The following is a 10,256-nucleotide window of genomic DNA, read 5'->3' as shown; positions in this document are numbered from 1 at the left end:
ACTGAGCTACCCAGGCCCCTCAGGATGGTTTACTTTAACGTTTTTTGCAATTCCCATTTTTTCAGTTGTGATTCTCATTAGTGTTATACAGTAATCGGCATAAATTAAAACAACAGTGCAACAGTGTAGTGTGTATGATTGAATTGATTGTGTATGTGCTTTCTTGCATAGCTCTTTTTAATAATGTTTTTGCCCTCCTTTATGTTTGTGCTCGTCAGATTGGAGACCGCAGTGGGGAGCTGACAGCCAGAATGAATGTATCTGATTTGCAGCTGGTTTTGGGTCTCAAACAAAACAATTCAAATACAAACAGCTCGGCCTTAACTGAGAGTCTCCCCAGTGACAGCAGTCCGACTGGTAACACCACACACACAAACACTTACAGTGTTTCCCATGACTTTAAATGGTCCACAAATGATGGATGCTGTCAGAAATATTGAGAATATAACATTGCACAAGCATCCCATGCAAACAGAATGTTTGAGGAATACTAAATTGTTGCCTTGTAATCACTGAAGTTAGTAAGTTGTGTATATCTTTTAGCACAACTGATTTACAGAATGTACACTCAGGCCACATTCACATTTATACATTTTCCGTTTCCTAATGTCATAATTTTCTAAAGCATTTAGTATTAGAGAGTGCTTTTGAAAGTCTCTGCTTTTATTACAATGTGGATGAGAGTAGGGGTGGGCATTTTCGAGTAATTTTGTAGTCGAGTACTCTAACCCACAAAAAATGAGTAATAGATTGCTTGTATAATGATAGTTAAAAATTTTAAAGTGTGAGATGTACGTTAAATTTTTATTTTTACCAACAACAGTTTCAAAATAAGCTAACTTCAACAAACTATGCGTTTCTTTTGGGGGGAAAAATCTATTTACAATATACATTATTAATAATAATAATAATAATAATAATAATAAAAAGTTTTAAAATAACAGTAAAAAAACATTTGCACTCACCTGGAGCTTACATAGAAACCAATACGAAGTCATTAGGGCAATGCACATATATAATTTAGTCTATATAAATAGGCTAACACATTTTTAAAATTTCACGTTAATATTCAAAAAAACAAGTGGTTAAAGTTGGCTTTTAAGAAAATGTGCTCTACTCGTGTTCAGATATTTAACGCACGTACTTGACTGATAAGTTTCAGTGTTTCTCATACTAGGGATGTGCAAAACTACCAATTTCCATAATCGACTAGTTGAACGGTTGTTTTCAAAGTAAGAAATAAGAACGGCACGAAACTGCTTGTGCGCATCCTGAACACAGAATGACGCGCTTCAATGTAAACCGAGAGCTTGGGTGTCTCAGGGCGATCCTCGCTGCTCATTCAAAAGTGCAGAACTGCAAGATAAGTTAGTAGTCAACCCCACTAATCGACTAGTCAGTTGTTGGATTTTCTCTAATTTCCAGGTTTTAAAGTTGAATTGCATTTTATCATTAAAAAAACTGTCTAATCAAATTAATTAATATAATTTTAATCAAATGAAAACAGAACAGTTACTTTTTAACATATCATTGCATTATTTATTAAATGAAGAGCATCTATACTGATCTTCACAGCACAATCCAAAACCCAAATTTTTTAAAATGTATTTTATTATTATTATTATAGTCAAATACAGTAGAGCATCACAGTATTAATGAAAGCAATGATGAAACTCTTAAGATCTTGCTTAAATATAATGTAATTATTATTGATATAATATTATTATTATCATTATTATTACTACTACTACAACTACATCGAATATTACATTTTACTATACAGAAGTAAAATATTTCGCATTTATGTCTATATATGTCGCATGTTTTCAGTTTCACACGTCTAGTTAAATGGAGCTTTTATTTTGGCGGAAAACCGGATGTTTTTGACGGCTTCACTTCTCACCTCCGGAAAGCAGTTCACTAAATGGGCTAATGTGCTTATTAAACTTAAGAAGGCTATGATTTAATAATATAAATATATATATGTACAGTAGTCTATACAGTGATGGCCAAAAATATTGGCACCCTTGGTTAATATGAGCAAAGAAGGCTGTGAAAAGAAATCTGTATTGTTTATCCTTTTGATCTTTCATTCAAAAAAATCACAAAAATCTAACCTTTAATTGAAGTAAAACAATTGAAACGTGAAATATCTCATTATTAAATACATATTTTTCTCCACAATGCATTGGCCATAATTATTGGCACCCTTTTATTCAATACTTTTTGCAACCTCCCTTTGCCAAGATACCAGCTCTGAGTCTTCTCTTATAATGCCTAATGAGGTTGGAGGACACTTGGCAAGGGATCTGAGACCATTCCTCCATACAGAATCTCCAGATCCTTCAAATTCAGAGGTCCATGTTGGTGGACTCTCCTCTTCAGTTCACACCACAAATTTTCGATGGGGTCAGGGGACTGGGATGGCCATGGTAGAACCTTGATTTTTTGGTCAGTGAACCATTTTTGTGTTGATTTTGATGTTTGTTTTGGATCATTGTCCTACTGGAAGATCCAACCAGGGCCCATTGTAAGCTTTCTGGCAGAGGCAGTCAGGTTTTGTTTTTTTATCTGTTGGTATTTGATAGAGTCTGTGATGCCATGTATCCAAACATGATGTCCAGGACCTCTGGCAGAAAAACAGCCCCACAACATTAAAGGACCAGCACCACATTTAACCGTGGGCATTGGGTACTTCTTCATCTCTGTGTGTGCCAAACCCATCTCTGGTGTTTGCTGCCAAAAGGCTCTTTTTTTGTTTCATCTGACCATAAAACCTGGTCCCGTTTGAAGTTCCAGTAGAGTCTGGCAAACTGAAGACGCTTGAGTTTGTTGCTGGATGAGAGCAGAAGCTTTTTTTTCTTGATACCCTCCCTAACAACTTGTGGTGATGTAGGTGATGTCTGATATATATTTTTTGCGACTTTCTGACCCCAAGACCCAACTAATTTCTGCAATTCTCCAGCTGTGATCCTTGGAGATTCTTTGGCCACTTGGACCATCCTCCTCACTGTGCATTGGAGACAATATAGACATACGTCCTTTTCCAGGCCAATTCTTAACATCTCCAGTTGATTGGAACTTGTTAATTATTGCCTTGATGGTGTAAATGGGTATTTTTAATGCTTTAGCTCTTCCCATTTTGTGAAGCTCAACAACCTTTTACTGCACATCAGAACTTTATTCTTTAGTCTAACCCACTGTGATTGATGATTAAGGGAATTTGGCCTGTGTGTTACCTCATATTTATACCCATGTGAAACAGGAAGTCATGGCTGAACAATTTCCTGTTCCTAGTCACCCAGGTGCACTAAAACATTTATGAATATGAATGGGAATATACTTCAGATATATTTTACTAGGGGTGCCAATAATTGTGGCCAATGTGTTTTGGAGAAAAAATATTTATTTATTTAATAATGAGATATTTCCTCTGTTTCAATTGTTTTACTTCAGTTAAAGGTTAGATTATTGTGAATTTTTTGAATGAAAGATCAGAAGGATGATCAATGCAGATTTCACAGCCTTCTTTGCTCACATTTACCAAGAGTGCCAATATTTTTGGACATCACTGTATGTGCTGTGCTTCACATAGAATAAATGATCTGATCTTTGCCATTAATACACACACAGAGCGCACATGATGTTAATCACGCGGTTAGTGAATAAGCAGTGGCTTCTCACATTCACTTTCTGTTGGAGCTTATGCAGACCGTATAGGCTATTTGTTTAATTAAATCTCAGCCTTTTGTGGTTTAGTCATCACACTGGGACATATCATGGTTTTAATGTAATTAATTGTTCATTTATACATTAATTTCATCCCAAATATGTCAAATTCTGTGACATTCTGCGTTTTATAGATCATTTCAGTTTTTATTCCGTATGTGTTTTCCGCAATGCGGAAATTTCAGTTTTTAATAGTCAACTAGCTGGTGCAGAACGAGTACTCCAGGTTGATTACCCGTGCACATCCCTGTATGAGAGGTGTAAACGTTGCAAAATTTATTCGAGTGCCTGGTTCTTTCTGGATCTGTAGGTGGAAGATCCAAAGGTAGCCGGAGACACAGCATGGAGAACATGGAGCTCATGAAGCTAAGCTCTGACAAAAACATGGTGAGATATTACTCATATTCACGTAAAAACGTCAGACCCTTAAAGTAGATTAGGAATACAAATACCTATAGATATGTGGCTGGATTTTCCATAAAAGACAAAAACACTGCCAACAGGGGCAGGCCTGTGAGGAGAATACAACCGACCAACAAACCAAATCACCGACCAAATCATCCATAGCCAAGACGTCCTCCAAGCTTTTCTTCATCAATCGCTTCAGAGGGAAAAAACACAAGTTAAATGGATCTAATCCCACTGCCACAGCAGAGAACCACAACAGCAACATGCCTTCAGCTCCTCTGGAAACGCAGGTACATCTGAACTGTGCAACCTAAAACATAGTTTAAGCTGTTTTTCAGACAAGTATCAATGTGTTTTTTGTTATTTATTATTGGTATTTAGTGTAAATGCATTCCAGATTGATCTCCCTAATTGAGATCCTGATGTTTGCCAGATAAATATCACTCTGTTCTTTAAGTATGCTGTATATCATTTACAGTAACATAAATTAAAGGGATAATAATTCTGTTATTTACCCACCCCCATTTCATTCCAAAGGTCTGTATGACTTGCTTTCTTCAGTGGAACATAAATAGGAATAATTTAATACATGTTCCACTGACTGAGTTCAATACAATTACAGTACATAGAACCTCACTTCAACACTTAATAAAGCATCCAAAAGTGTCATAAAATTAGTCCACCTGTATTTGCATTTAAAGTACCTGCAATTAATAACATTTGTAGTAACACTGTTAACCTTACCCCTAATCCTAAACCTAACCCTACCCCAACTCTTACCCTAAACCTACCCATAGCAGCAAATGTGAATCTTGGGATAATTTTGCAGAACAACATAAAGTTACACAATAAGTACATTGTATTGTATGTATTTTAATGTTAGTACATGGTAGTTAAAGACACCTAATATAAAGTGGGACCAATGAACTCATGTAAACAGCGCAGAAATCCAATAGGGTGACACTTCAATAACATCAAACCTTATTGGTTCTTATACCCTGATGTCATATAACATTTGGTCAAAAGATGAGGTTCGATGTTATTGACATTGGATTTCTGCGCTGTTTACACTGACCACATTTACATGCTCTTAAGAAAATGGTTTATTCCAGGGTTTTTGCAGAAAGCAGCGTTTTGAAACGCCATGGAAACGAGAGGGACGATTTTCTTACTCCATTTAAGGGATTAAGAGAAAGCGGTTTAACACCTTGGTTTCTCCCAGAGAAAGCTGCTTATGTGGCCATGTAAACACACAAGCAGCGTTCTAACAGGTTTGTGGGGAGTGTGCATGTGCGTGGAACAGACCAAATAACAAACGTCATAGGATGGAGCCCAACAACAAGTCAACAATACATTTCTGGGACTACAGTGGGAAAAACACTTACACTTGAAACTATACCCACTTATAAACACCACTGTAAAATATCGACAGTCCCTCACGTTCGTGCATGTGCACTTGTACATTGAGAGAATCCCGGAGTTTTATGTAAAGGGAAACCCCACTATTGAAGCGTAATTCCGCTGCAGGTCGTGATAGAAAGTTACGGAAATAAACACAGCAACAACTCTGGAATATCTGTAAATAAACTGAAGCAACAGAGAATAAAATAGTGAAGTCTTCCTCGGATACCATGATTGTTATTTACACAGGCGTTGTGGGGAAATGACGTTGCTGTGGAGAAAGCTGCTTACTGACTGATCCGCATGTATACAGGGGTAAAGAGTACGCCGCTTATACAGTGCATGTAAACCAGAATGCTGCTTTCTCGCAATTACCCGCTTTCTGGTGTCCATGTAAACGTAGTCACTGATTTGATCAGTTCTTTGATTTAAAATAGTGGCATCATTTAATTTTTGGGTGAACTATTCCTTTAAGTAGCTTCAATTTCGTTAGCTATTTCTTCTTAGTGTCTTGTAGTATAGCTAGACGACAAATAGCAGTTTTTCACTATTTAAGGTTTTTTAAAAGTTGCCGTTTTTAAATGATGCTAAATGTCTTTTGTTCCTGCTTTTCCACAGTATGCACCAGACACTCTGGGTGATGATGGCTTTTTCGACCTTCTAAGCCGCTTCCAGGGCAGCCGCATGGATGATCAAAGGTGCTCTTTAGAGGACAGCATAAGCCATGTTCCCACTCCCTCCTCTCCCTGTGAAACCCCTCCTGTAGCCTTGAGGAAATGTGAGTCAGCCCTTCTTCCCTCACTATACTGACCTGTGCAAAGTATACTCGTATATGAAGGTGCTATATATAATTACTGCAGACTGCTATCTGCAGAGTAGTAGTAGAAGGATATATCGGTTTTAACGATTAATCGGTGTCGAGAGTTGCTTTTTGGAATTATCATTTTTCTGCAAAAACAACTATGCCGAGTTTTTTGTTCCTCAATGGCTGACCTTGGAGGATTCTACAGTTAGAACAGCAGCCTGTAGAGGTAAAATAAAAACAGTTACTGACACTTTGTGGGCATTTGCTGTATCTGAATCTTTCATCATTGACAATATTCCTCCACATTTTTATCCTCACTTCATGCATATTTAGTTTTTTAGTTTTTTGATTAGATAATCAGGTGTTCTAAATTGATGTGAGGACATGCAAAGAAAAATTTGATTATTTGGAAATGTGCCCTGTCAGCACACTCATCACATCTCCAACTTTATATCTTGTGAATAGAACCCGACCGATATGGGATTTTTGAGACCGTTACCGATTTTAGAGAAGGAAAATTCACAGATTACCGATACGGTGGCCGATATAGCTAATTTTTGAGCTGGAATGAAAACAGACCTTTTCAATGTGGATTGTGTACTGATTTTGCGCTGATATGACTATGTAAAGGTACTCAGAAGGCTGCTTAATTAAACAGATATTTTTATCAAAGAATATTTGACATTATTATTATACATTGTCAACAAATTCTAGAAATGAACACTGAGAAAATAAAGAATAAATATAAATACAATAAATAGCTTAATAAACATCAGTACTGTTTAGTATGTCAATTGCTGATCATTTAAATAAAGAATAAATAAAATAAAAATCAGTACTGTTTAGTATGTCAAATGCTGACCGTTTAAATAAAGAATAAATAAAAATAAAATAAATAGCTAAATAAACATCAGTACTGTTTAGTATCAGTCAAATGCTGACCATTAAAATAAAGAATAAATTAAAATAAAATAAATAGTTAAATAAACATCAGGGGACAGTTGCACCAGCTATACGTACGTTACAACTTAGCCTAGTTGTGGTGTAAATGGGCACTAAGTCACAATTTACGCTCTATTAAATATTTGAGTGTTGCACCATTAAATTTATGTAGGACGTAACCCTATAAACTAAATATATATGGCAGCCTCCGACCAGGAGTAACTGATGGAATAAAAAAGCAGACTCATTTAATGACATCAAAGAGCTCATGTTTTGCATGACAGGCATCAGTCCTTTCGACATATATGATGATGTTGGCATTTACACTCATTTACGAAAACTTTTAAGCGGCTCTTCAGCATGAAACCGATCTAACGGTGCAGTTTTTAGGGTGCGTCGCCCGGTGTCAAGTTTCAACACATTCAAAATATATATATGTGTGTGTGTGTGTGTGATATATATAATGTAATATAGGATATTAAAATGAATAAATGTCTGTTTTTCCAACCTGTTATATTAGTATGTATCACCCCTCATTTATTTTAGATACAGTTCCTATATATTATTATTTACACAGGGCAAATCCTGAACAAAACAGTTTGGTGAATACATGTTTACTCATTAGCTTCCACTCAGCTGACAACAATGAAAGTAGCTGCGTGATTAGCTAGTTAGCTATAAGCTCGTTGTCACAGAAAGTAAAAGATGGACTTTTTTTACTTTCCAGCATTGTGTCTCACCAATTAGGTAACAGCAAAGCTTGAAATTAACACTCACCACTCACAATCCACCACCACACCATTGTCTGCTGAGCTGCAAAAAGATGCTCTGATGTTTACCTTTCAATCTGCTACATTACTTACTGCACTGACAAACTATAGCTGGCTAACAGCAAACAGATGTGATAAACATGAGTGACATGGTTGTCAGGGACAGGGTTAACATTATATTAGTTATATAAAACGATGGGGTCATTTAATGAGAAGAGATCGCTCAAATCCACACCGTTTAACTCCGCCCTGTCTGCAGAGCCACCGTCAGCACAGAGTCAGCTCTGTAAACAATGGAGTCAGAGCATGCTCTGCTTGACAAACCATGCTATGACACCAATTCTAAAACATTGTTTTCTGCATTACATGTTCTGAAAAAAAGTTTTCATATCGGCGCATATCGGTAAAATATACGCCGATACCAATATATCGGTGAAAGGCTAATATCGGCCGACTGATATATCGGTTGGGCACTACTTGTTAATACTACTTAACTCATCTGGTGAAATACACTCATTGAGCACTATATTAGGAACACCTGTACACCTACGTGTCCATGCGATTTATCTAATCAGCTAATTGGGCTGGGCGATACATCAGATACCCACAATATCATCACAGTGATTTTGCTGAAGATATAAAATTCAACAATATTGTGTATATCGCGATGATTTTAATGAGCCTTTTATATGGCCATTAAGCTACATAGTGTGCATCAGTAGACAATCATTTCATGATTCTTCAGGGCTGTATAATTAACCAAAATAACATCAAATGATTTTTTAACTGCCAAAGGCTGTGATTAAAGACAGATAAACATGGTCGGTGTGCACTTCAGAATAAACCGGCAACGCGCTGATCTGTGTGCACGTACGGGGGCAGCGGGTGCTCGTGTTTTTAGTGCAATACACCTGCATTGAGAAGTACTGCCGGTTCAAGCATTCACGCTATTCCAAACATTAGTAACCCCTATAAAGTTATTGTACAAATCTACAAAGGCAGAACAGTAAAGAAGAGTTTGACAGCGGTTTACAAGATGCGAAACTCATAACTGTCAAACAAACATTGCGCTTCCCGTTTCATAATAAAAGCTCCTGGTGAAGGTGAAATAAACACGACTGCACTTGCAGTGTTAAAATTAAAACCCCAGTTTAGGGTGAATTTAAATAGGACAGAAATATAGAAATGTATTTTTAACAAATCTTATCCTGAATATAATGATGATTCAGTATTATATTATAATAATAAAATTGACTGGGTTCCACAGTAATAATTTAGTACTATGCAATATTGATCTGGTTTCCAAAAATTAAGTGAAGTAGTTTTTGCACACCTTGTTCATTCACAAAAAAACATATTTTAGTAAAAATATTTGAAGGTAAATAAGATTTTTATTAAGCTTCCATGTTTGATTGATTGTTAAATATAAGTATAAACGTGCAAATGAAAATTATTACATTTTACTATCCCTTGTGTTAATTAAGTGAAAAACTGTGGGAAACATGCCGCCTTCGTTTTTAAATAGATTTTTGTTTAATACCTTTGAAATATTGATTCTGCTTGGCTACAATGGCTGTTTTAGATGAAATGATGGTTCCTCTGATTGGAAAAAAAAACAAAAACACTTATGCTATTTCAGAGCAAAAACATAATTATCGAGATATATATAGAATATCGTCAATTTGCTGAAAAATATCGTGATATAATTTCTGAAGCCATATCGCCCAGCCCTATCAGCCAATCGTGTGGCAGCAGTGCAATGCATAAAATCATTCAGATACGGGTCAGGAGCTTCAGTTAATGTTCACATCAACCATGACAATGGGGAAAAGATGTGATCTCAGTGATTTCAACTGTGGCATGATTGTTGGTGCCAGACAGGCTGGTTTGAGTATTTCTGTAACTGCTGATCTCCTGGTATTTTCACACACAACAGTCTCTAGAGTTTACTCCGGATGGTGCCAAAAACAAACAAAAAAACATCCAGTTAGCAGCAGTTCTGCGGACGGAAACGCCTTGTTGATGAGAGAGGCCAACGGAGAATGGCCAGACTGGTTCAAGCTGACAGAAAGGCTATGGTAACTCGGATAACCACTCTGTAGTGAGAATTACATCTCAGCATGCACAACCAGTCGAACCTTGAGGTGGATGGGCTACAACAGCAGAAGACCACGTTGGGTATTTTATTAGGAGTATATTGT

The 10,256-nt window shown here is 36.6% G+C and overlaps 1 protein-coding gene across 3 annotated transcripts in view; it reads left to right on the top strand.

The window, feature by feature from the left end:
- LOC127419988 (G-protein-signaling modulator 2-like) overlaps positions 1–10,256 on the top strand; it is a 42,013-nt gene that overhangs the window by 23,226 nt on the left and 8,531 nt on the right. For all 3 annotated transcript variants that reach the window (XM_051661872.1, XM_051661871.1, XM_051661870.1), the window contains exons 9-12: positions 219–357; positions 4,040–4,116; positions 4,233–4,427; positions 6,157–6,316. In XM_051661872.1, coding sequence (XP_051517832.1) covers positions 219–357; positions 4,040–4,116; positions 4,233–4,427; positions 6,157–6,316 — 571 coding nt within the window. The remainder of the gene's footprint in view (positions 1–218; positions 358–4,039; positions 4,117–4,232; positions 4,428–6,156; positions 6,317–10,256) is intronic.

This window comes from Myxocyprinus asiaticus, chromosome 29 (genome assembly GCF_019703515.2).
Source record: "Myxocyprinus asiaticus isolate MX2 ecotype Aquarium Trade chromosome 29, UBuf_Myxa_2, whole genome shotgun sequence".
Classification (NCBI taxonomy): Eukaryota; Metazoa; Chordata; class Actinopteri; order Cypriniformes; family Catostomidae; genus Myxocyprinus; species Myxocyprinus asiaticus.
This window is presented reverse-complemented; position numbering and strand designations above follow the sequence as displayed.